This window comes from Neolamprologus brichardi, chromosome 23 (assembly GCF_056152115.1).
Source record: "Neolamprologus brichardi isolate AB-2024 chromosome 23, ASM5615211v1, whole genome shotgun sequence".
Classification (NCBI taxonomy): Eukaryota; Metazoa; Chordata; class Actinopteri; order Cichliformes; family Cichlidae; genus Neolamprologus; species Neolamprologus brichardi.
In genome coordinates, this window is record NC_142125.1 from 7,108,640 (window position 1) to 7,134,908 (window position 26,269).

General features: G+C 40.3%; 3 protein-coding genes across 3 annotated transcripts; 2 read left to right on the forward strand and 1 right to left on the reverse strand.

Annotated features, from left to right (window-relative positions):
• Window positions 1-486: 486 nt before the first annotated feature.
• On the reverse strand, window positions 487-8,496 carry prdx6 (peroxiredoxin 6). The gene is made up of 5 exons (XM_087835881.1): window positions 8,289-8,496; window positions 5,991-6,147; window positions 2,815-2,958; window positions 1,771-1,917; window positions 487-1,085 (listed from the first exon to the last, which is right to left on the reverse strand). The coding sequence occupies exons 1-5, from the start codon at window positions 8,378-8,380 to the stop codon at window positions 960-962; spliced, it is 666 nt and encodes a 221-aa protein (XP_087692007.1). The 5' UTR covers window positions 8,381-8,496; the 3' UTR covers window positions 487-959.
• Window positions 8,497-9,154: 658 nt separating this feature from the next.
• plpp6 (phospholipid phosphatase 6) lies at window positions 9,155-14,660 on the forward strand. The gene is made up of 2 exons (XM_006790123.3): window positions 9,155-9,815; window positions 12,428-14,660. Exons 1-2 carry the CDS (start codon window positions 9,323-9,325, stop codon window positions 12,793-12,795), a joined length of 861 nt encoding a protein of 286 aa, XP_006790186.2. The 5' UTR covers window positions 9,155-9,322; the 3' UTR covers window positions 12,796-14,660.
• Window positions 14,661-21,170: 6,510 nt separating this feature from the next.
• On the forward strand, window positions 21,171-26,269 carry LOC102785592 (flavin-containing monooxygenase 5-like). The gene is made up of 11 exons (XM_087836284.1): window positions 21,171-21,253; window positions 22,122-22,260; window positions 22,360-22,548; window positions 22,662-22,827; window positions 22,973-23,115; window positions 23,219-23,418; window positions 24,354-24,489; window positions 24,575-24,794; window positions 24,883-24,955; window positions 25,608-25,860; window positions 25,964-26,269. The coding sequence occupies exons 2-11, from the start codon at window positions 22,129-22,131 to the stop codon at window positions 26,111-26,113; spliced, it is 1,662 nt and encodes a 553-aa protein (XP_087692410.1). The 5' UTR covers window positions 21,171-21,253; window positions 22,122-22,128; the 3' UTR covers window positions 26,114-26,269.

Below are 26,269 nucleotides of genomic sequence, written 5' to 3' on the forward strand. Positions count from 1 at the left end.
GCAAACTCTACACAGAAATGCTCCAGCCAGATGGTAAAGTCCAACTCAGGACCTTGCTGTGAGGCAACAGTGCTAATTACGCCGTCACCACACCTCTACATGCCTCAGTTATTGAAATGAAATGATCAGGGAGTGTAGCGTGCATCTCTTTGGAAGTACTGCTAAATCCCTGAAACTCTGAAAAGTGAAGTGCCTCAATCCCACATCTTTTAATGTTACTCTTCATGGCTGGAAATCACAAATCCATTATTTAGCAAGGTTTCTGCTTCATAATTCTAAATGTGGGTTTATGAACTAAAGTACAATTAGATAAATAGTAAAAAATTTAGCTTAATTAAAAACATATTCCAGTAGCACAATGCTCATTGGTACATTACAGACATTTAAACAGCCAGAGCATAATCTGCAAGCTGAGGCAGCGCAACGAAAACAGAAAAGCGTGAGAAGGTTTTGAAAGTCTGCATATTATGAGAAATACAACATTACTGAAAGTAGAGATCACCTTTACTACCAATGTGTCCTCTATCATCTTTTTAATGTGTGAAAATACAAGTAGTCATTTCATTACATGTGGTACCACTCCCTATCACTGCAGTTGAGAACAAGTTGGTTCTTTCGCCAATAGCTCAGCAAGGATTCCATTTAACACATACTGCCACCTACTGACAGAAAGCACTACTGCAGCAAAGGTAGCATGGTAATATTTCCATGCCAGGTTGTAGGAGGACACCTAGTGGTAAATTACACATCAGGACCTTGTTTAAAACTGTTGAAAAATTGTACACAAAGGGAAAGGCTCAGAAAGCACAGAACAAATGTGAAAAATGTGTTTATTTGGGGATAAGTAGTTTGGGGATAAGGCATTTCTGCTTCAGTGTTGGAAGTCACCTAACTGGGTACGTGCACCGATTTATGTGAATTATTAACCAAAGATTTCCAGGTTAAAGAGTAATGTGCTTTCAGATGTGGGTGTATCGCAGGTATTTCTTTCCAGAAGGCACTTCTTCAGTTGTCACACCATTAGGAAACAGAGACGCAGCTTCAGCATCTGAGAGCGAGGGAATGACCATGACTTTGTCACCGGGCTGAAAAACATGAAAGGGTATTTTAGACACAGGGTAGACGCCTTTACTATTTCATCATACGGCATTCCCCCAATAAACCACTTTTTAGGAATAAACCTAGAATATTAAATGAAATTTAGGAGGCAGTTAGCCTACCTTAAAAATGGTTGGTGCGTCAGACCAAGAAAAGTTTAACACAAATTTAAAACTGACCCCCCCCCCCCAAAAAACAAGATGTAACATGCTATTGGTGGATTGTGAGTCAGCTAGCTTGGAAAGAACCATTCTGCATTCAGCCTTAGTGCTAGGCCAATTGTGTACTCACTGCAGGCCCATATTTAATAGAACTTAAAAGCACTTTATGAGTCTTTATTAGCAAAAAGTGAATATTTCCCAACTATTAAAATCATTTCTATGAAACACTAATGTTTTATAATATGACAGACTGTTATAGAAAAAAAATTCCATGGAAAAAAAAATAAAATGAACAGGCTGCGTCCCAGGACGATATTTACCAGATACTGAATGTGAGTTTTTACATTTGTAATAATAACATTATTTGCCATTTGCAGCCTAGTTCAATTATGCACACTTGGTATGGATAACTTATTAAGAGCTGCTGCTCAGTAGCTGTACAGGTGGTGTTACATCAGTTCTTGTTCTCTGTTGATGACCTCGCTTGCTGACTGATGCCTTCACTACGTACCTTCCAGTCAACCGGTGTGGCAACCTTCTTCTGTGCAGTCAGCTGCAGAGAGTCAATAACTCTGAGCAGCTCATCAAAGTTTCTTCCTGTAGTTGCAGGGTATAGGATGGACAACTTCAGCTTCTTGTCAGGGCCGATCACAAACACCTAAAGTGGAACGAGATAACACTCCTTAACCACAACACTCTGGATATACTCTGTGTTTTAGATTTAAAATTTTTCAATATGTCCAAGCAAGCAAGCAAGAAAGAAAGCAAGAAAGCAAGAAAGAAAACATTTTTAAAAACTGTGAGCAATAGTTCTCTGTGTGAAAAGTGCCTTATTGATGCCACAGGTCATCAACAATGCCACACCGGTCAGGTTAGAACAGGACACTGAGGCTACAGTTCACACACCAAAACAGGACAACAAAAAGGAAAGACAATACTGGATCTGACAAATCTAAATTTCGGCAGTGAGATTTGGATAGTATGGTCAACTTTGACATTTGTGTCATGTCACAAAGCTCAAATAATCTCAAACTGGTTTCTTGAACATGAAAATGAGTTCACTATCCACCAATGACTCATTGCTATCCACCAATGGCCCTCTCAGTCACCAGATCTCAAACCAATGAAGCACCTTTGGGATGTGGTGGAATGGGAGCGTCGCGTCATAAATGTGCAGCTGACAAATCTACAGCAACTGTGTAATGCGATCGTGTCAACACGGACCAAAAACCTCTGAGGAATGTTTCCAGCACCTTATTGAATCTGATCATTGCCCGGGACTAGCAAGTTGTGGCTAACAGAGTGGCCAGCAAGTGTACATTTCTGTTTAACTGTAAAAATCAATACTTTTTTCAAGTATTAACTACCAGGTATGGTGGGTAATTAAAACAGCAAGTATAAAGCCAAAACATTTCACAAGCATGCAAGTCAGTGCAGATCTTATTGCAAAATAAAAATATGCATCCAATTGCTGTCTGTTCTTTCACAATTATAGTGCTATTTTTTGTTTTACTTTTATTTATTGAAGAAAATAAAAAGTGAATGGGTTTCTCACACAGCGAGCAGTGAGGGGCATGCCATCTTTGTCTTTCTCATCTGGGTCCAGCATACCCATCAGGACTGACAGCTCCCTCTTGTCATCAGCGATGATAGGGAAAGGCAGGTCAGTATCAGCGTTTTTGCTAACAGCCATCACATCCTGTTCAGAGACAAGAGATACAGTCAGCTTTGAAATGGTTGTTAGTTCACATTTCATCCTCTGTTAATAACTCTGTCCCAGGGGGGCTGGGAAGAGATGCTGGCTGTCCGATTGGCCTCCCTGCTGCTGCGGAGCCTGGGGCGGTCTGCTTGCCTCCACCCCGGAGGGAAGGGTAACATCTCTTGGGTCTGGGTGCCGTTTCCCCCTCTGGGGGCGAGGATACCTGGACCCGGGGTATAGAGTATGTTTGGGGAGTGTGATTGTGTGTACATGTCCATTTACGTTTATTCCTACGTTGGGTGAGTGCTGAGTGTTTGTATATGTGTGCATGAGGGTGGGAATGCATGTCTGTGTCTGTGTGTGCCTGTTTGTCTGTGTCTATATGTCAGGTCGGGTCTTAGACTCCACCTCTCTGGGAACTCCCAGGCCCTCCAAGTGTGGAGGCCTATCTCCCCTCACCACACTCCCTGCCGGTGACTGATGCCCTCAGGGGTCGGTGCATTGTTGGTTCTTGGTGTCCGGGGCTGGGCGCTCAGGTCATGTGCTCCCACTCCCGGTGGCTACTTGGCGGGGCCTGGCGCCTGCTGCTCGGTCAGGCCTCTTCCGGGGCGCGGAGGGCCCTCGGGCCTCCGGCCTCTGTGCCTGCGGCTCGGTTCACTCTGGCACAGCTGGTTGCCGGCGGAGCCGGCGGGCACGCCGGTGCAGCCCCCTCTAGTTTCTGCCCGGTGGCTACTGGGTGACCCCTCGTCTGGGGATCCTCAGCCCTTCCCATGAAGGTGGCACGGATGCCCCTCCGGTGGTCCTCCTTGGGCTCTTGCACTCTGGGGCCTCTGGATGTCTGGGGCCTGGATCTCCTCCATGCCTGCTTCATGCCCTGGGGGACAGGGCTATGGCTCTCTACATCCTCTTGCAGACCATTACATGGGGAAACCATTTGAATACAAGCGCGCCGATCCACACAGGTGTGCACACAGGTGTTCACTGTTCGTAGACTTAAACCACACCTTTCTTGGCTGCTACTTCAAAGCACATTGTGCGCTGTCTGTCCTGCGTGCTGCATAACAACATTCAATATTTAGTATTTACTGCTGTTTACACTTAGCTAGATTAAAGCGATGGTGTTGTGTATAGTATGTTGCTTTGTTTTGTTTTTTTTTTGCTTGTTTTCTATTCTTTTTCTCTCAACAGGTGATCCCGGAGATATTTTTTCCCCCCCCCTTTCTCACTGTCCCTCTCCCCTTCTGTTTTTCTTTTCCTTCCTCTTTCTTTCTCCCTTTCCTATTCCTCACTCATGTCTGTCCCGTCTGTAACAACTGAAAATAAAATAAAATAAATAATAAAAACAAAGGTCGATCAAATGGACCAATACGGCAATGCCATGATGATCCATTTGGCAAAATAAATCCATTGGGTATCCTTGTTGGTCTTCAGACAACAATTCTGACGGCTAAAGAACCAAATGGGACAGGCAGAAAAAAAAATAAAAAAATAAAAAAAAATAAATAAATAAATAACTCTGTCCCTCCTGGCAGCCATCTCTCCACTATTGCAGCACAGGTTTGATGAGTGATCACAGATCCTCGGCATGTAATCTTTAACTACTGGATAAGGAACAGCAGCATGTTTTATAAAGGCCATAAGTATATTCGCCTGCTCTATGCCTGTAGTACTATCATTGTTAATTTGAAGAATAAACCATTTGGGAGGAGGAGAAGAAGGAGAAGAAGAAGAAGATCTTTTTTTGGAGTGAGGAAGAGAGTCTGGACCAATCACTGGTCTTTCTGAGGAGGCATTACTGTAACATGACAACCCAGTTAAAAAGTGACTGTCTTTTGTCGAGAAAGGGGACACCAAATACATAATCCATAATAGTTTAACTTTCTTTGACAAACAAAATACATTAAAAATAGTTTACATTGGTAAAAAAGTTTAAATGATATGTAGAATTATACATTTAAGTCAAAATTAAATCTGTATTTTTATAAAGTAAAAGGTAAAACCACGGCTGGTGACCAAAGTGCTCTACTGTATTATACTCTATTATAAATACTTAATACTGCTGATTATTTTGAGTTGAAGATTTCACAAATTTAAAGAAAAAGAAAAAGCAGCACAGCTCTGATCCACTCAGAGAAACATTTTGCAGACTACTATAAAAGTTTGGTGCTTTTTGCTTGACCAGGATCAGCTATGATTCCTTACACTCAAAGTAATGTACAAATAACAGCTGTAGTAAAGTCCACATTAAAAAAGTGTGATAACAGTAATAATAATAATAATAATAATAATAATAATAATAATATACACTACAACAGAAACAAGAAAAACAAGAAAGAGACAATAATTAAGTAAGTAATCATTATAATAAACATTATTTCTTCCTCAGTGTATTTTACACTTAATATCATTTTCATACTTTAGTTCCAGTTGAAGGTTGTAAATTTACTTTCATATTCGTTCTTTCTTACCATGCAAAACTATTTCATTACACTCCTTGCTGGTTTTGAAAATAACTACCATTTAGTGCTTCTGATGAGGTGCATGTTTCTATATACTATTTGCAGCACTACTGTATGTGCTTCTTACTGGAAACTTAAATGGAATTTGGACTTGAAGGCTAAATTACTTGTTGGGAGTTCGCCTTGTAATCGGAAGGTTGCCGGTTCGAGCCCCGGCTTGGACAGTCTCGGTCGTTGTGTCCTTGGGCAAGACACTTCACCCGTTGCCTACTGGTGGTGGTCAGAGGGCCCGGTGGCGCCAGTGTTCGGCAGCCTCGCCTCTGTCAGTGCGCCCCAGGGTGGCTGTGGCTACAATGTAGCTTGCCATCACCAGTGTGTGAATGTGTGTGTGAATGGGTGGATGACTGGATATGTAAAGCGCTTTGGGGTCCTTAGGGACTAGTAAAGCGCTATATAAATACAGGCCATTTACCATTTTACCATCTCAATAATATGTACTTTTCAGCAAGGGTGTCCTGAAGAACTTAAAGAAAAAAAAAGTTCTTATACAGTTTGGGCTTGTGCATTCCTAACCTTGCTCCAGTTGTTGTGATCAGCAACACTGTCAATGGACAAGGCAATCATCTTTACGCCTCGTTTCTTGAACTCATTGCTGATCTTGGCAGCACGGGCGAGCTCAGTGGTGCATACAGGAGTGAAGTCCCTCGGGTGGGAGAACAGGATACCCCATCTGCAGGGGAAAAGAGACATTGTTCCAACTCAACAAGGCCTCTGTTTGGAGCATCAATTAAAAGTAAAAATAAAATGTTAAAATAAAAAATTTCGATGTGTTCGATCATCTTTATAACAGTCACCGTGTGCAATTCAAATCTTTATAGACAGGGTGTGTTACAAAAATCAAGTCAAAAGTTCAAGGTAACCACAAGCTGAAGAGACTTTTAAAACAATAAGCAAGTTTCCATGCTTTCACCACCCTGTGCTTCCAACATGCTTTATAAACTGATACTGAGAAATATTCTGAAAGAAAAAGATAATTAAAGAGTAGGACCCGAAACAAAACAAAACAAAAAAAAAAAAAAAAAAAAAAAAAAAAAAAAAGGATGAAATAGCAGAGAAAGGGGAACAAAAGGAGGAGAGCTTTGAGCTTTGAGCTTCCAAAAGCTCAAAGCTTTTGGAACTGTGGCCCCCAGATTGTGGAACTCTCTCCCTTTGAGCCTGAGATCTGTGGACTCAGTGGTCGCTTTTAAAAAAACAGCTAAAAACTCATCTTTTTAAACTTGCTTTTGGTTGATTTTTATTTTTAGGTTTTAGCTTCTGTGAAGCACTTTGTGATTTTTATCTTGAAAGGTGCTATATAAATAAAGTTTTACTTACTTACTTAGAGTAATTTCCAAACACAGGCTAAAGCAACAAGTATCTGTGAGTATGACAGAGAGAACAAGACTTTAAATCCACTAAGGAGTTACCTGTTGGTCTTTTTAAAGTAGCTTTGGAATCATGTGAGTTTGGGGTCTGCCATGACTTGGATGGATTTGCCCTTCAGTCTGTTGTGACCCCTCATCACATGGTTTAGAAGCATTATGATCAGCTGATTATTGGGTGACTAAACCAGTTTGGGTTTTTTGTTTGCTTCTTTGATGTTTTTGGCTAAATATCCTAGGCTTCAAATGAGGCTGAACAAAGTTTGTTCACCTCTTGGGATTAGAATTTGAACTGGTAGGGGGAAAAATTCCAAATGAGGGCGGAAAGGCACAAGGAAAAGTTTGAAACGGTTTGAACAGATGGCTGCCTCACACAGTGCAACATTTCCGAGGAGGGAAAAATAAGGAAGTTATTATGCAGTCACCAAAACTGGGTGGTGTTCTCATGTTGATGAAAGCTGGAATTATCTGATCCAGTTACACTTTTGATAACACAATGTGTGCCAAAACTTTAGGATAGCAGAATGACTGTTTTCATTCTTTTTTTTCCCCAAATATTCTGCTTTCTCTGGCAAAAACTGCAAGGCATTTGATTTGTAGGGATATAAAACTGCATATAGGAGAAGCCTGAATTTTGAATGGTTTGCCATAAATCATTGCAAATTATTTTCTTGGGTATTTACAAATCAGCTAACAACTACATGTTTCAGTTTTTCCAAAGGAAAGAAAAACACCCCAGATATTTAAGTAGTGTTGAAAAGTGTTCCTGTTTAAAGCACATCGTTTTTTATGGGGAGGAGAGAAGAGTGGGGGAAAGAGTACCCAAAGGAAGTTGCATCATGTTATTGGGACACCTCACAGCAAAATGTGCATTGCAAAGTGTGCACCTCGAGCTGTGTGTGGGTGTGTGTTAAATATTATACATACACACGGTGCTCTTTTTCTGTCTGATCTTTTAACCAATCGAGCCTATTAGTGTTGGATGTGTGCACTGCCAAGTTCAAAAATAGGCACACAACAAGGAGTGCAATTAAACCTCAGTGGAGAACAGACTAGAGGGAAAACAAACAGCCACGCACACAACCGTTTCACACAGTTTACACCTCCAGTATGTAATAAACTGCTTCTTGTAGTCGTTTTTATTGTCTAACAGTTTACCTGTTAACAGCGTGTAGTTAAGACTGTTAACTGAGTTTTTTGTTTGCGTAGTTAACAAACTACAAGTGTCTCGAAACCAATAGGTCACGCTTGTGTAACGCTGTCTATGTCAGCCGCCATAACTGGCGAGTAAGATCTGGGAAAAATCTGCTAAAGCTTTTAATCGAGAGGAATCGCGAAGGGATGGTAACTGGCTGACCACGCAATAAGCTGCACTGTTGCAGCATTACTACCAAAACCCACTTAAAACAAGTTACAGTGCGACGTCTGTACACTGCAAGATGACACTCACGAGTTGCCCAGGAAGTCGTGAAACTTGATCCTGCCGATGCTGGTGTCAGCCTCGAAATTTGGAATTTCGTCTCCCAACAGAAGTCCAGGCATGGTCGACTCTCCTGTTCAGCTCAAACACCAGAGATAACGGACAGGAGCAAAATGCTGACCCCACTGCGCAATATTTCAATGGATCCGGATAGAGGCGGATCCATTCGGTCCAGCGTAGCTCACCGACCAACCAGAGGAGAGTCCTAAAAACACGTGACATTAACTATCGAAACAAACAGAGAATAACGACGCAAACGTATTAGAAACAAATAATTAAAAACTTTTCAAAAAATAATGTGCAAAGTGTAAGAAAGATATATTGTTAATTTAAAAACGAAGACCAAAATTAATAAAGTAATTCATTAAAATATGGAGAACTCGTCATAAATTTTAGGCCATGTCAGTTTGCTAAAATTTAATTTGTCCACCGTAATGAGTGGTGAGAATCTCAATAATAATGACAATCCGATGCTACATTTTTTTCAATAAGAAAAACTGAGGTCAACTCTAAAGCTATTAAAAAATTATTCAAATAATTCTATAAAAAAATCATTTTTATAGAAAATGAATTAAATGAACGTTCTCTAAAAAATAAATAGACTTAAAAACAAAAGATAAAAAAGATTGCAAATATTAAACCGTACTAACTCAGTCTTATAGAAATCAAATACATGCAAACTTAAAACTACTCAATTTTATACATGTATTTATTCATTTATTTGTTTAATTATTTTGAAAATACACAATTTCTACACAATTTTAGTCGCGATAACTTCGCTAAGGGAATAAAATAGTTTCGAAAACACAACTTCCCAGGATGCTTTGCGAGAAGAACAACAAATATGGCGTCTCGGCTCATCTTTTCCTGGACGTGATAAGAATTGTGAAACGTACAACAGATGAGCTAAAGAAGCGACAACCGGGACAGCACTGCAGAAAATTTACCGCTGCTGTGCATCTACACTACACATACCTGTCTACGCCGGTGAGTCAACGGACACCATGCCCTCTCCTAAAGCGAAAAACCCCGGTCGCAGCGGAGGAAGCCCGGTGCTCGGGAGCTCCAACGGCCGCTACGAGTTCATGTCTCTGACAAAGCCGCTAAACCGGTCTTCACCGCCACACCTGCTCCAGCGCCAGGGCTCCGACCCGACCACGGCCCGACTTCGAGCCTCTGAAAGCCCCACTCGGCGCCGGGGCTCCGGCTCCTCCACGGGCTCCGCGAGCGGTCAGGGGCCACCTGAAGAGGATGGTATCCGGCTTAACCCCTCCCTCATTCGCGTAGCGCTCAGCTCCCTGCTGGCCATCGACCTGTGGCTGTCCAAGCAGCTGGGAGTGTGTGCCTGTGAGGACTCGTCCTGGGGCAGTGTGCGCCCCTTAATGAAGCTCTTAGAGATATCGGGACATGGTATCCCGTGGCTGGCTGGTACCGCCTACTGTCTGTACAAGAGCGACAGTGCTGCAGGACAAGAAGTCATGCTCAACCTTTTCATGGGTAAAACTCTGCTTTTTGTGTTCTTTCATGTTGCTTCTTCTTCCAGCATCGTATGTAATCACAGACAAACCCCTCTCAATACATATCAGTGCGCCACTGAGCTGGGTTTGGTGTCACAGCTCCTTGCTCCTTCCTGGTCCTGATTTGTCCTGCACAGTTCTTCTTTATAATGTCTTCACTTAAGCAACAGAAGAGCTGATCCCACCTCTCATAACTCGTCAGATAATGAGTATACAAGGTTATTTTTGTGTAATTGGTATTGGCTGGCTCTCACCTGTAGATGTCACCTATTACACCTTTTGTGATGTTCCTTCACAGCTTGGAAAACTGGTAAAAGCATAAGATTATGTGAAATGGGTCTTAATCTGGAAAACTGGATAGCTATGTAAAATGTTAAATGACTGAAGTGCCAAAGTGGTCTGGGGCTTCTTTGCTTCCAGGGAGAGTCCATGTGATGCTGTGTGAAGCCACAGCAAGGAAATACATGTGATAGTGATGTTTTCAGAAGAGCAGGGTCAAGACCGGAGTATTCTGCAGTGAAACCAGAAATGCCAAAGACCTATATGTGGATTCTAGACCGAGTTATAAACAGTTCTTTAATTACCAAGGTTGCACAGTGCTTGGTTATGTGTTCAGAGTCATAGTTGGATTAAGCAGTTGGTATCAGTAAAGCCCACAGTGTCATTCGTGATTGCATGTACTTATTTATTGTGGTTTTACATGATACATTTACTGCTGTACAGTGGTAGTATTACCTCGGTAATATCATAGGAAAACAAATATGTTTAATGGGCTTCTAAGCTAAAAATATGAGTAATAGTTTCATATGAAATTGACCTATGACAAAGTGTGATGGACATTTTCTCTATTTTATGACCTGCTTTCCACTTTCAGATATTAAGGAGAAGTCAGAAACTGAATTAAGCTGCCGTTTAAGCTGGATCAGGCAGAAACTTTATGTTAAGGGGCATTAAATAACAGACTATTGAATAAGGGCTTCCCTAGTTAAACCTCATCTACCACAATAGAGAGATGTGCCCCAAGGGTATTGAATAAAGAGTTCAATATGTCCCCATAGTCTTTCAGTAATCATTTAATATTTACTTGCCAACCCTCCCAAATGCATAATGTTAGTGAGTAAGTACTACTGTGGTTCATATCAGCATTAAATAAACACAAGGCTTTAAGAAGTATTACCTTAAGTAGTTTAGAGCAAGTAAGCATCGGTTTTGGTAAAATCCCAGCTCTTCATAAAAACATATCTGGAACAAGACTCCCTCTTACACAGCACTCTGATGTGGGGGCTAAATAGTGCACTTACTTCAAAAGAACAGCTTAAAAGGGAAGCGGCAAGCTGCTGTGTGATAATGCAAACAGTCTAAACCATTTTCTCCCTATGGTTATTAACCTCAGGTCTTAAAAGCAGCAGATAATAATGTAACCACATAGTAGTTGTCAGTAATGATGGATGCAATGTGCATTTCTGTTTTCATTTTGCTGAAACCCTTTTATTAGATTCGTAGAAGCGAATTGGCTTCATGCCACACGAGTGTTGCATTAATTTTTCAGTGCTGCAGCCCAGGAGAGCAAAAGCTTTTCATTCTCTCAATGCAGAAACACGACTTAAAAACTGCAGTCATTCCTGTAATCAATGCTGCTGTTGTATCATTCCCTTTCATCATACTGTGAAATTCTTTGTGATATCATTGTGGTGCAAATAACAGTTAGGTTTTGGGTTTTGTTAATTTTTTTTTTCCAATAAGAAAACCCTGGTCAAATAACAACAATCTTTACCAGATTGCAGATTATTGTAGGCCTTCTACAAGTCTAAAATTCTGCAAGTCAAGTTAACTTTTCACTTTTAATAGGAAAAAATAAAAGTTAACACAAAGTTTAATTCATCTGCTTAATCTTCAAGATCCTGGAGAATTTGCTGGCACTGAAATGGACTAAATAGTCAATGGTCTGGTTCTTACCTGGTGCTTTTCTACTCTACTTGATCACTGTAAACACTTCATACAACATGTTTCATTCACCTATTCACACACATTCATACGAGCACTTTCTTCTACGTCGAAGTGCATTCTTTCTAACATTCACACTCCCACTGTAACATGACTCATTTCACACTCGGATACGTCAGTATAGTAGCACTACGGTTAATGTTATTCAACACCTGTGCGTTCAATGATGTCAGTCATTTGTGGGAAAAAGTTCCATACTAGGATCCAGGAATTGACTTAAATAAAGCACCTAAACCTCTTTGAGAAAGAGAGTACAGGCATGTATTGGTAGTGATTCATAATGCTCCCACCAGATGGTGCCACATTGAAGAATTTTACAAAGAATATTATAATCAGAGTATTTTCTCTTGTAGTTTTCTATACCGAAATTGCTGTTTTATTGGCAAATTCAGCTTTTTTCCCCCTCCGATGTAAGTACTATAGTATTTTGTAGTGGTGATCAAAATGAGGTTGATCCCAGTTGTTTTTAGTACATTTAATTATTTCTTTACCCATATCGTGCTTTTTTTGTTTGTTTATTTGTTTCAATGTGGTTGTGTTGTTGTTGTTTCATGCATTGTAGCATATCTCCATCTTCTTCCCCTGCAGGCCTGCTGCTGGACCTGATCTTGGTTGGCATTGTTAAGGCGGTGGTGCGTCGGCGTCGGCCAGCACATAATCGTATGGACATGTTCGCCACCTTTTCTGTGGACCGCTACTCCTTCCCCTCCGGACATGCCACGCGTGCCGCCATGTGTGGCCGCTTCCTGCTGGCTCACCTCGTGCTGGCTGCCCCGTTGAGAGTCCTCGTTCTGCTGTGGGTGGGCCTGGTAGGGTTGAGTCGAGTGATGCTGGGCAGGCACAATGTGACTGATGTGATATTTGGGTTCTGGATGGGCTATTGCCAGTACAACCTTGTGGAAATGCTGTGGCTGTCCCCTCAAACACTGCAAGGGCTGCTGGGACAGTCAGCTTAAGGACTTAAGGAAATGGTAGTTTATATTTGAGTAAAGGAGCACTTGCACACCTTTTTCCCTTATAGTAATATATTCTCACTGAATTGAAAGCAGCACTATTTCTAAGGTTGGGATCATTTTAAAAATACATTTAATTTGTAACAAAACGATATTTGCTGAAGAGAAATATGAATAATGTTGTGCAGCATAAAGCTGTGTTAAAACAAAAATTGTTTTGTTATAAAATAAATGTTTTTATACATTCAAATAAATATTAAGAATACCTTTTACATCCCATAAGTGTTGTATTGGATATTATGCTGACACTAGAGCAGGGGTGTCAAACTCAAATACACAGTGGGCCAAAATTCAAAACTGGAACAAAGTCGCGGGCTAACATTAATATTTATTGAAATATATTTATTCCTCCAGATATAAGAATGAGTCTTTTCTTATGGACTCAAACACGTTTTGCTGAAAAACTGAATATGGAACAAGCAAATCTTAATACTAAACAATATATATATTAGCTGTATAATACCAGTAGGCCAGCTCTAATAGTAATTTGGTATGGCTTCGCGGGCCAAATGTAATTAGGCTGCGGGCCAGAGTTTGACACCTATGCACTAGAGAGTAGATCTTTATAAAAAAAAAAAAAAAACAAAAAACGAAGAGTTTTTCATGTTGTGTGACAACTAAGTCCACTACTAGCCCTCTTTCTGAGGTAGCTGCTAGCTTGTCTATAACAAGTAGCAGGTTAATCCCAACAGATTACAGAAGAACAGGTTTGACCATTTACCTTCTGAAGTTCTCTAACTCACCTATGACACTTCTATAGCTTGATTCAAGGATACAATATAAAGTCTACAGTTTCCTGATTTAAGTGATTGTTTGAATAGAGAACATTATTTAAAGTGCAGTCTATGAGCTTTCAATTTGAATGAGAACCACTGTGATTTCAGAAGTGAAGTAAAATAACTCACTAGAATTGCCAGATCAATGATCTGTCTCAATTTTACATTCACAACACAGTTTAATGGGCTCTTACTTACTTTACACATCCACAAACATTATAAGCAAGCTCAGTTCAGTCTTTACTAAATCTAGCAAAAAGTTTTTAAAAGTGAAACAGATGTGTTGAACACAATGTTATGCTACCACAACATTCCACCAGTGGCAGCTTATTCGCGTGCATCAAAAGAAGTGTACTTTAGAGTTGCTGCACAGCTTTAAACACTGTCTGAAAGCTTTTCAGTGAAATAAGTTGTTCAATCTGGAAACCATGGCAAAAACTTATTAAATAGTAGTATTTATTAAACATAACGGGAAAAACTGAATTAAAAATATCCAGAATGTAACTTGTTTTATAATTTATGAATCAGACATGCTGTTTTTTTTTTTATTTGTTTTTTGTTTTTTAATGGAAGATTGTATAATTACTCTGTGAATAGTTTTTTTTCACAATTCACATTTACTTGCTGACATCAAATGAAAACTGCACATATAGCGAACTTGCTTACCTGTCTTCACCTGCCCCCTCTAGCCTTTCTAGGAGCTAATCATGATATAAGCCCTAACATGTCCTCAAAGCTTTGTTCACAGAGCACAGAGGGCCTTTTTTCTTCTTTACGTGACTACTGATCGGATAAGAAGACATAACATTCTTTTAAGGAGGCACATCCAAACCCTCATAAAGATTAATTGCACCACATATATTTGTCTGTTTCACTTTAACACTATCTCTCTTTCATTAATAGTCAACCAAAACTGTACATGTAACTGATAACTTATCAGCTCTGAAGGATTACATACACTCAACCGTAATGTTATCAGGTCGTCTACGTACAGTGGGGCAAAAAAGTATTTAGTCAGCCACCGATTGTGCAAGTTCCCCCACTTAAAATGATGACAGAGGTCAGTAATTTGCACCAGAGGTACACTTCAACTGTGAGAGACAGAATGTGAAAAAAAAATCCATGAATTCACATGGTAGGATTTGTAAAGAATTTATTCGTAAATCAGGGTGGAAAATAAGTATTTGGTCAATAACAAAAATACAACTCAATACTTTGTAACATAACCTTTGTTGCCAATAACAGAGGTCAAACGTTTACTATAGGTCTTTACCAGGTTTGCACACACAGTAACTGGTATTTTGGCCCGTTCCTCCATGCAGATCTTCTCAAGAGCAGTGATGTTTTGGGGCTGTCGCCGAGCAACACGGACTTTCAACTCCCGCCACAGATTTTCTATGGGGTTGAGGTCTGGAGACTGGCTAGGCCACTCCAGGACTTTCAAATGCTTCTTACGGAGCCACTCCTTTGTTGCCCGGGCGGTGTGTTTTGGATCATTGTCATGTTGGAAGACCCAGCCTCGTTTCATCTTCAAAGTTCTCACTGATGGAAGGAGGTTTTGGCTCAAAATCTCACAATACTTGGCCCCATTCATTCTGTCCTTAACACGGATCAGTCGTCCTGTCCCCTTGGAAGAAAAACAGCCCCATAGCATGATGTTTCCACCCCCATGCTTCACAGTAGGTATGGTGTTCTTGGGATGCAACTCAGTATTCTTCTTCCTCCAAACACGACGAGTTGAGTTTATACCAAAAAGTTCTACTTTGGTTTCATCTGACCACATGACATTCTCCCAATCCTCTGCTGTATCATCCATGTGCTCTCTGGCAAACTTCAGATGGGCCTGGACATGCACTGGCTTCAGCAGCGGAACACGTCTGGCACTGCGGGATTTGATTCCCTGCCGTTGTAGTGTGTTACTGATGGTGACCTTTGTTACTTTGGTCCCAGCTCTCTGCAGGTCATTCACCAGGTCCCCCCGTGTGGTTCTGGGATCTTTGCTCACCGTTCTCATGATCATTTTGACCCCACGGGATGAGATCTTGCGTGGAGCCCCAGATCAAGGGAGATTATCAGTGGTCTTGTATGTCTTCCATTTTCTGATGATTGCTCCCACAGTTGATTTTTTCACACCAAGCTGCTTGCCTATTGTAGATTCACTCTTCCCAGTCTGGTGCAGGTCTACAATTCTTTTCCTGGTGTCCTTCAAAAGCTCTTTGGTCTTGGCCATGGCGGAGTTTGGAGTCTGACTGGTTGAGGCTGTGGACAGGTGTCTTTTATACAGATGATGAGGTCAAACAGGTGCCATTCATGCAGGTAACGAGTGGGGGACAGAATAGCTTCTTACAGAAGACGTTACAGGTCTGTGAGAGCCAGGGATTTTCCTTAATTGAGGTGACCAAATACTTATTTTCCACCCTGATTTATGAATAAATTCTTTACAAATCCTACCATGTGAATTCATGGATTTTTTTTTTCACATTCTGTCTCTCACAGTTGAAGTGTACCTCTGGTGCAAATTACTGACCTCTGTCATCATTTTAAGTGGGGGAACTTGCACAATCGGTGGCTGACTAAATACTTTTTTGCCCCACTGTACGTAGTGTACGTATACACAGTATAGTTGGCATATCAGAATTGTACAGTGTATTTGCTTAAAGGGACATTTCACCCAAAAATCAATTGGCTTAAGAGTTGTCTTCACTTCAGTGGAATAAGACACTGCACATTTGTCTTTATTAGGCAGGAATGCAGTATAATGCACACACTTGGGTCTTAAGTACTACAGGAGTATATACTGTATATAGACGTTTTCATTGTGAAATTTACTGAAAAACTAATGAAAAAAAGTAACTTGATTCACTTGAATGACTCACAGGTGTGCTGTTTTAAATATATATAAAATATTGTAAATAAATTGCATGGTTAGGTTTTTTCATTCACATTTAAATGCTCTTGGACATTAAATACATAATCGTATATGAAGGGGAAAAAAATAATGATCTGTAGTTTCATTAACCAATTTTTCAGTCTTGTTTTCTGGTTTTCTTTTAAGCCCATTAGAATTAGAACTTTGCACAAAAAGTAAGAGTTTGGTTGATTATTTCTTTGTTGTAGCAATGCTTCTGGGCGATAAATCTTATACTGCTGGAGAGCCTGTTGTTTCCCCCTAAATGGTGCCACATTTGTAAGGGAAATGCATTTGTGAGTTGTGCAGCAGAGTTGAGTATTTGCGTTGCACCTATGAGAAACTTGCCAAATCTTCTCTGCCAATGCCAAACAGCTTATTCTGCTATCGATTCTTTGTTTTTGAGCTTCTGACTAGCAGCACCAGTGACCCTGCCAGTTAGTGCTCCAAACATGCTACATTTGACTGATCTGGATAGGGCTCTTGCCAACTTCAAGAGCAACTTCAAGGGGATGTTCCCCAAAATAAAATTGCAGCATTATTTGGAGTGAGCTCTAATACCTTCTCCAAATTAAAGATCAATTTCCATATAACGGATGAAGTCAGAAGTAGGCCATGAAGTGCATGTCACAAGAAGACAACACCTCATGAAAACCGTTTCCTCACCCTGTCAGAACCTTGAAACTGCAGGCTGTCTTCTACAGAGGACAAAATGCTGGACAATATGGTGAGACAATCCAGAACAGACTCCACACAGCCAGTCTTATGAGGCCGCCAGGAGGCCTACAATGACTGCCCTTCACAGTAAGGCCCATTTGCATTGTTGGTGTGAGTAACATGTGCACTAGAACCTGAAAGTGTGGAGGAACATTCAGTAATGCGTCCAGATTCTGTCTACAGCAGTCAGATCGCCTGTTAAAGTATGGACTCACTGCTTTTGAACATTGAGCGGGGTCCTTCTAGAGTTTGGAAGTTGAGAGGATGGTGTTCGTTGATTTCCAATGAACACATATGGGATCAACTTGTGCGTGCTGTTTGTGCGAGAGTTACCAGCACAACCAGACTGGCTGACTTGTGACAAATACTGGCTGAAGAATGGGATGCGATCCCATAGCAGTGTGTGACCAACCTGGTAACCAGCATGAGCAGGAGATGCCAGGTTATTGTGGCTGCGTATGGTTCGTCCGCATGCTACTGAAGCCCGATTGTTAATTTACAAACTGCTAAATTGCCAACATGTCTTGTGTCTTCAAACCTCAATAATTCAACCCAATAAACGACACAAACAAGAGTAAAGAGCAGACTAAGTTGTTTCGCATTGCCAGAGGAGATTTGGCAAGGTTTTCATGGGGGCAAACCACGTACTCAATACTTCTGCTCAAACCACAAAAGCATTTTTCTTACAAATATGGCATCATTTAAGGGGAAATAAACAGGATTTCCAACGGTATGAAATATATAGTGTTACAACAAAGAAATAACTGAGCAAACACAAATTTCCTGACTTTTGTGATAAGTTTGGAAGCAAATTAGAAGCTAGCTGCAGGGGCGTAATTTCCAGGGGGGTTAGGGGGGTTATGACCCCCCCCCCCCCCCCCCCCCCCCATCCAATAAAATTATGAATTATCTTGCATAAATAGAGTGTTTATTTTTTTTACTCATTTCAGTTATTATCTGCAAAATAGTTGGATATTTAATCATCTGGGAATTTACCCAGATTTATTTATTTATTTAGACAAAGATCTTAACACACACACACACACACACATGCATGTAATGCATGGGTAAACACCTGGAATGTAATAATTTCCTCAAGTCCATACCTGATTGCTCTGTCTGAAAATTAAAAATTTCAGTCCAAGAAATATATTGCCTAAAATTTTCTTATTGAAAATCTGTCCTAATTCCTACACTGTGAAATAATTCCTAACAATACTAGAGTTTTACTTTTTTACTTCTTTTTAATGCTCCACCAATGTTTAAAAAGGAGGGCAATAATCTAGATAAGTAAATAAAAAACGAATAAGCTGATTTCTTTTAAATTACACAATTTATTTGCCACTTGTGCCAAAGCAGCAAGCAGTTATTTTGTTGGTATCACATTTAGGTGATGCCATGTTTAGGTTTACTATTTCATTTATTATGTTATGATATGGTGTGTGCTGCAAGGGGTTCATGGATGAATGGACATGAGGTATATGGTTTTGTTTCTGCATTGTACATGTACTAAGATGCATGGATAAATGTGGAATGTGCACATGGACGATGGCGATGGAAATCGCCATCGCCAAAAGGACTGAATAATGTCTCTTTTTCAACTACAATAATGAGTGATATAATGTTCGTAGATTATATATTTGATGACCTTGCTCTTTGACCTTCTGAACCCAACGTGAATTTCAGTGTTTAGTCAAAACACAAGAAACAATCATGTTTCACTGGGTTAGGTATCACTGGGTTAATAATTATCCACACCGACCAAATGACTGAACCTGTACGTGAAGTTTTTCAGTGCACATATTGCTGTATTTCCCAGAATTATTTTGATGTTTAATCCATTTTGGTGCAATGCCACACTCAGTAGTTGATTAAATGCCCAAGTGAGGTCCAACATTAACATTAAAATTTTAAATGACGCAAGTAGTTAAGATGTTGTAACTGAAATGTGTGTTTGACGTTGGCATTGTCACAGAGGCTATTGACCCTTCCCATTAGAACGTGGAGGACGTGAGAAGAGATGTAGTTAACCGTTTTGTGTCCTTGAAGCTGCTCCACTTGTGTGCCAAATCTGAGTGAATGTTTATTTCTTCTTCTTCCTGGTAAAATTATTTAGGAAATTTTTGCTTCTACTAGGGATGCACATTGGCTCCATAGCTGATGGCAGTGGCTAATATTTAATCTGTAATTGGTGCATTCATTTTGCACTCACTTACTGTTCAAAGATGTGTGATTAGAAGGTAAAAGTACATTTTCAAATAGTTTTTTTTAATGATAAATATTTTTTTCTTTCCCAGTACAATAGAGAAAATGAAGGGATTACATTAGCTGCCAGTCGAATCAATACTTCAAATAGCAGTATCAGCTAATCACCATCAGTCCATCATTATAAAACTAAGCTTAGTAAGTTGAATGGGAATTTTAAATCCTTTTTGATTGGTTTATAATTCAAGAAAGGAAAAAATAGTTGTGCTAGTACTACAAAGAAAAGGAAAGAAACATTATGAATATTTCTGTAGCTGTAGCTCAGGTGGCAGAGCAGGTCAGCCACTAATCAGAAGGTCGGTGGTTCGATCCCAGGCTGCCTCCTGGCTGCATGCCAAATATTCTTGGGCAAGATACTAACCCCATGTTTGCTGCCTACTGGTGGTGGTCAGAGGGCCCGGTGGCGCCTGTGTCCGGCAGCCTCGCCTCTGTCAGTGCGCCCCAGGGCAGCTGTGGCTACAATGTAGCTTGCCATCGTCAGTGTGTGAATGGGTGAATGACTGAATGTAGTGTAAAGCGCTTTGGGGTCTTTAAAGACTAGAAAAAGCGCTATACAAATGCAGACCATTTACCATATGTTTTTGAATCTCTGCATGAGTTTTAATGCCGTGTTTGAAGTGTATGGCTAAACCACTCTGTCAGGAGGGAGCAAATACTTGAGTCAGTTGCACAACAGCTTGCTCACTTCAAACACACACCTCAGTACTGCCAGAGACCAGAAGTTACATCAGTTTTTTTGTCCTGTATTACGTGTGTTTGACAAAAAGAAAGTTTCGTGTCCGTCTCTGGGGTCTTTTTTTTTCCACCGGTTTGTGCTAGTTGGTCTAAGACAGATCCAGATACCTGTATGAACTCAGCAGACTGTTCCCACTCTCATATTTTATTGACCTTGTGCAATCTGTGCTGTCTCTGCAATAACTAACCAATGATCTTCCCAGTGCCAGTGAGAAAGGTCTCAGCTTTGAAGATTTTCACTTCATTACACTTTGGTTGTAAATCTAAATATGCTGGATGGTAATTTTTGTGACCAAATAATTTTTATGATTGATTCTTTTCTTTTTTTTTAAGACTAAAAATGTTGTGTATTAGTTGTGTATGTTGTGTACTGAAAGATTTTGCACATTTCTCATAACCTGTGCTGTAACAGTTGAAAAACTTTATGAACAAAATGTATTTCTTATTCTATACATTCTTCAAACATGAAGCCAGCTTCTATACATTTTACTGCACTCATTGCCTGCTAAATACTATGAACTTCACTGTACATCACTTGTATAGATCTTATAATGTACATTTATGTATACGTCTGTGTGTGGTTATGCTGTATTATAGTCCGTGGATTTGAATTTGCTGTTGAAAATTATCCCGTAATTTGATTGTAAGAATTTGTAATTAAATGGGGAACCAATCTAAAACTATTTTGTGTCATGTGTAATAGATGGATACATTAATAGAGTGCTGTGCGTATCATTATTGCTCCTTCTTCCCATTGCTCACTATTGTCACTCATTTGCACTCCTCTTCCTACTTAAAATAACACAAATTGAACTTTAGTCAAAGTCAAACCCATTTTGATTTTGGTAAACATGGTTCAGCTTGGTAGCTTCCTTTTTTGGACAGGACTGAGAGAAAGAAAAAAAGAGTGTGTATAGTTACCCTGTCTGTATAAAAGTCTGTGCTCAGGTGATGCTTGCCCCACTTGAGAGGCACACCAAATCACCACAGGAAGATCAAGGTAAGCAAAAATAGATACTTTCTGCAATATAAAGCTTCCATATGTGTGTCAGGATTTTTAAATCAGCAATATTTCTAAGTGTGTCATGGAGTACAAAGGGTTTAAAATAGCTTGTGATTACTTGAATGCAAGATGGCGTATTTCTTTTCATTTATTAACATATTGTGCATTGTTATGATAACCATGCTCCAATGATATAATGGTAATTGGCCTGCATTTGTATAGCGCTTTACTCAGTCCCTAAGGACCCCAAAGCGCTTTACATTTACATTGTACCACCAGTAGGCAAACATGGGGTTAGTATCTTGCCCAAGGATATTTGGCATGCAGCCAGGGATCGAACCACCAACCTTCTGATTCATGGCTGACCTGCTCTGCCACTTGAGCTACAGCCACAAATAATAACATAATGACAAAGTTTGAGGTCTTTCAAAGAACTTTGATGTCACCTTTGCTCTTCCGTGTCTGAGAAGAATGTTTTATGACAAATGCCAGGATTAGGAATTAGTAGAGTTCAGTCATGTAAAACATGGTTAAACCATCAATTGCTCTAAATTGTTGCAGTCACTACTTTAAATCAAGTAAACTAACTGAGGATTATTGGAAAGGGATTGCCACGTGACTGTTTTATCTCGCTCTGGTAAAAATCTCTCGAGCATTTTAAACAAGCTGGAAACTAATTTAAGCTTCATTCTTAAACAGGAAAACTGTTTTCTATGCATGTTTTCTTTTGTATTTCTTTTTTAACATTAAGATCTTGTCACCTGAATATAGTGCTATTGATGGTTTCCTTGGTTACAAATTTACATTTTCATACTTAATGTCACAAATGTTCAAAATTGGTACATTTTCAAACATCTGGTTGCAGGTCCATCATGGTGCACAGAGTAGCAGTGATTGGGGCAGGCCCCTCTGGTCTGTCCAGCATAAAGGCTTGTCTGGAAGAAGGCATGGAGCCAACCTGCTTTGAAAGTAGTGACGACATGGGCGGACTGTGGAAATTCAAGGCAAGTCTACATTTAAGAAGACAAACATGTTGACAAGCAAACTGTTCATGTGAAACAGAGTAAAAAAAAATTTTGTCTTTTAAAACTATTTCTCTGCAGGAAGTTTCGGAGCCTAACAGGGCTAGTATCTACCGGTCACTTACAATCAATATCTCAAAGGAGATGATGTGCTACAGTGATTTCCCCATTCCCTCTGATTATCCCAACTACATGCATCACTCTAAGATCCTGAACTACTTCCGAATGTATGCAGACCACTTTAAACTCCTAAAATACATTCGCTTCCAGGTAATAAAAACAAAGAAGAGTAGAATGAGAGAAAAGCACATTGTTCAAAACTGTTTTGGTGACATTTGGCAGATATCTGAAAACCTGAATCGGCCTACATTGTTATTTTTTAGACCTTAGTGAAAAGTGTGAGAAAAGCACCGGACTATTCTCGCACTGGCAGGTGGGAGGTGTTGACTGAAAAGAGAGATGGACAGGAGGAGAGGCATGTCTTTGATGCAGTGATCTGCTGCTCTGGTCACTACACCTACCCTAACCTCCCACTCAAAGATTTCCCAGGTAACATGTTTTGCATTTATCCTGAAAAGATTTTGATTAAAATATGGCTGATTTTTAAAAATCAACCCTTAAAAAAAATAACTGTCTTGTTTTTATACCTCTTTGTGTGTTAGTCTTTTCATATGACACCTCTGTTATGTTGCAGGAATTGAGACATTTGAAGGAAAATATCTCCACAGCTGGGACTACAAAGGACCTGAAGACATGTACGGAAAAAGAGTGGTGGTAATCGGAATTGGAAACTCTGGAGGTGACATTGCTGTGGAGACCAGCAGAGTTGCAGAGCAGGTTGAAGAAAGCTTTTTCATTCTTCTTATCTTCTTTTGATTAGAGATAGAAAAAAAAAACTCCTTCATGAGTTTTGGTGAATTCTGTCTTTCCCATTCTCCAGGTGTACATGAGCACTCGTCGTGGTGCTTGGATCATCCGTCAAGTTTCCGACAATGGTCTGCCAGTTGACATGAAGTACAACACACGCTTTGTTCATATCCTGTTTCAGCTATTCCCAATCAACTTCTTCAATTGGTTTGGTGAGAAGAAACTCAATGCCATGTATGACCACACCATGTACGCCCTAAAACCCAAACACAGGTAGGTGGTGTCACGCCCACATAGATTTTGACTCAGGCCAAGGTAATGACATCAATCACAGTGCGTTAGTTCCCTATAATATTCACCAATCAGGCATGACATTGTGACCACCTGCCCAATACTGTTTTGGTCCCTCTTTTGTTCCAAAAACAGCCCTTACCTTTTGAGGCGCTGACTCCACTAGACCCCTGAAGGTGTACAGTGCTATTTAGCACGAAGATGTTAGCAACAAATCATTTGAGTCCTGTAAACTACAAGGTGGGATCTCTGTAGATCAGATTTGTTTGTCCCACACATCCCACAGGATTGAGATCTGGGGAACTTGGAGGCCAAGTCAACACCTCAAACTCATTGTGCTTCTCATATCATTCCTGGACCATTTTTGCTTTGTGGCAAGGCACATTATCCTGCTGAAATAGGCATCGGGGAACACAGTTTCCATGAAAACAATGGAAACTGCAACAATGCTTAGGTTGGTGGTACATGTCAAAGTAACTTCTCCATGGATGGCAGGACCCAAGGTACAGCATCACGCTGCCTCCGGCAGCTTTCCTTGTTCCTATAGCGCCATCCTGTTTACAGATGCTCCTCAAGGTAAGCGATGCACACTTAGCCAGCCAGCAACGTGATGTAAAAGAAAACATTAACAATACTAATCCCTGCAGACTGGGAACACCCCACATGAGCTGTAATTTTGGAGGTGCTCTGCTCCAGTCATCTGGTCATCACAAACTCTCTCAATCCCCTATGCTTGGCCAATTCTCTGTTTTTAACACATTGAATCTGAGGACAAAATGTTCACTTGCTCCCTTACAAAGAGATAACTGGTGTTACTGACTTCACCTGTCAGTTGTTGTAATGTTATGCCAGATTGGTGTATAACGCTGTGTTGTCAGATGAGGGATTCTGCTTCTCATTAAAATACTCTACTCTAGGCTCTTCAGTCAGATCCCAGTAATCAATGATGACTTACCAATGAAGATTCTGTCCGGAGCAGTCATCATCAAACCAAATGTGAAGGAAATCTGTGGGTGCACTGTGGTGTTTGATGATGGAAGTACTGTGGAACAGGTCAGAGAAGAGTTTTCTTCAACTTTCTCCAAGATCTTTGTTCAGTGAAGACTTAGTTTAATACCATATTTCTTTGTTGTCACAGGTGGACACTATTGTATTTGCCACAGGGTACAACTATGATTTCCCCTACTTGCCAAAAAATGCCATGTACAAGTCTGGGCACCGTGCAGGTCTGTACAAGCATGTTTTCCCCCCAACCCTAGAGCATCCTACTCTGGCTGTCGTGGGTTTCATTCATGCCCTTGGAGCCATCATGCCTCAGGCTGAAATGCAGGCCCGTTGGGTCACTCGTGTCTTCAAAGGTAAGGTAGTCTGTTATTACTAACAGTTAGCATGCCTAAGCACAAATTAGTTCATTTATATTTACAAATGACCTTTTTTGCCGTCTAGGACATAAAAAACTGCCGTCAAGCCAGTCCATGATCAAGGCTGTTGAAAAAGATACAAAAAATATTGAAAAAAGGTAACTATTTGTCTTATTAAATACTTCAACCTGTCTTTTACCATTGTCCTTTCTCCTGTTATATGTCAGAAGATGCTCTAGCTATAGTGAGATTGGTTAGCAAGGTGCATAGAGAGGTTAGACAGGTGTATTGTCATAATACCTAAACATACAAATGCTCATTAGTCTGAACATGTAAAGAAATTAATACTCACATTCATTTTCTTTGTAAGCAAACTGTACACATACATAATTTTCATTATCCGTGTAATTGCATTTAAAAAGCAAACGGCACCGTTTTTAAACAATTCAGTTAGAAATCTGAATTTGAAGCCAGCTGCTTGCATGCCCTGACAATTCTAGCATGTGATTTGTTTTCCTTTTTTCCTTTGAAAGTTCAGACTGTAAAGGTTGCAGCTGCTTCATACCACATTTTAAACTTACACATTTTATAGCCATTAAAAGGTATTTAATTTTAGACTTTTAATATTGCAATGATCAAGAACACTTAGCATTGGACTCTGGAAGCAATCATAATATCAAACCTAAGTATAAACAAGGAATGCTTTATTCTAGCATATCTATTCTGCGCTATACTCTTATATCTTATACTTCTATACCATGTTAGTGCCACTTTAGAATAATACTATTCTTTATATTATTCTCTCCACAGTTACATTGTTTCAAAGCTGACCCCACTGCAGGTGGACTTTGTTTCCTACATGGATGAAATAGCTGGAGAGATTGGTGTAAGGCCAAGCCTCCTCTGGCTCTTCTTCACAGACTACCCCTTGTTCAAGAGGGTTCTCTGGGGGCCCGTTACCGCCTACCAATACCGGCTGATGGGACCAGGGAAATGGGAAGGAGCCCGCAGGGCAATCTTTACCCAGTTTGATCGCATGTTCCAGCCTCTAAAAACCAGAAAGGTTTGATGTTACACTTTTCTTTCTGCACTCTTCTTTGTTACTGTTGTGCATGATTTTAACATGAAGTAAAAACCATCACCCCCCCCCCCTCCCCCCTCCGCAGCTGGAACCAGAACAGCCCTCCACTGCTCGTCGACTGGTTAAAATGAGCTTGACTGTCATGGTTGGAGGAGCTGCTATCTACTACTTTCATACTCGCAACCCGGATGTCATCCCCACACTGCTGTCCAACATGCGTCCACAAAGAGTCTGATCAAGCTTCAGGGTCCAACAATGAGCAGAGGACTCTGAAACACACCAAATCAAATAAAGAAAAACACAAATTCTACTATTTCTGTAGCTCTTTAAAATATTTAGTTCACTATACTCTTGTTTGGAATTATTGAGTGATTAAAAAGGTGTCTGCTGA

Bases quoted from the DNA above. Each gene is read 5' to 3' on its own strand.
- prdx6 (XM_087835881.1), bottom strand. From the start codon at position 8,380: ATGCCTGGACTTCTGTTGGGAGACGAAATTCCAAATTTCGAGGCTGAC. The intron at 6,148-8,288 runs GTGAGTGTCATC...TTTCCCCTGCAG, and splicing joins CACGACTTCCTGGGCAACTC to ATGGGGTATCCTGTTCTCCC. The intron at 2,959-5,990 runs GTTAGGAATGCA...GTCTCTGAACAG, and splicing joins ATCACAACAACTGGAGCAAG to GATGTGATGGCTGTTAGCAA.
- plpp6 (XM_006790123.3), top strand. From the start codon at position 9,323: ATGCCCTCTCCTAAAGCGAAAAACCCCGGTCGCAGCGGAGGAAGCCCG. The intron at 9,816-12,427 runs GTAAAACTCTGC...CTTCCCCTGCAG, and splicing joins CATGCTCAACCTTTTCATGG to GCCTGCTGCTGGACCTGATC.
- LOC102785592 (XM_087836284.1), top strand. From the start codon at position 22,129: ATGGTGCACAGAGTAGCAGTGATTGGGGCAGGCCCCTCTGGTCTGTCC. The intron at 22,261-22,359 runs GCAAGTCTACAT...ATTTCTCTGCAG, and splicing joins GCGGACTGTGGAAATTCAAG to GAAGTTTCGGAGCCTAACAG. The intron at 22,549-22,661 runs GTAATAAAAACA...GTTATTTTTTAG, and splicing joins TAAAATACATTCGCTTCCAG to ACCTTAGTGAAAAGTGTGAG.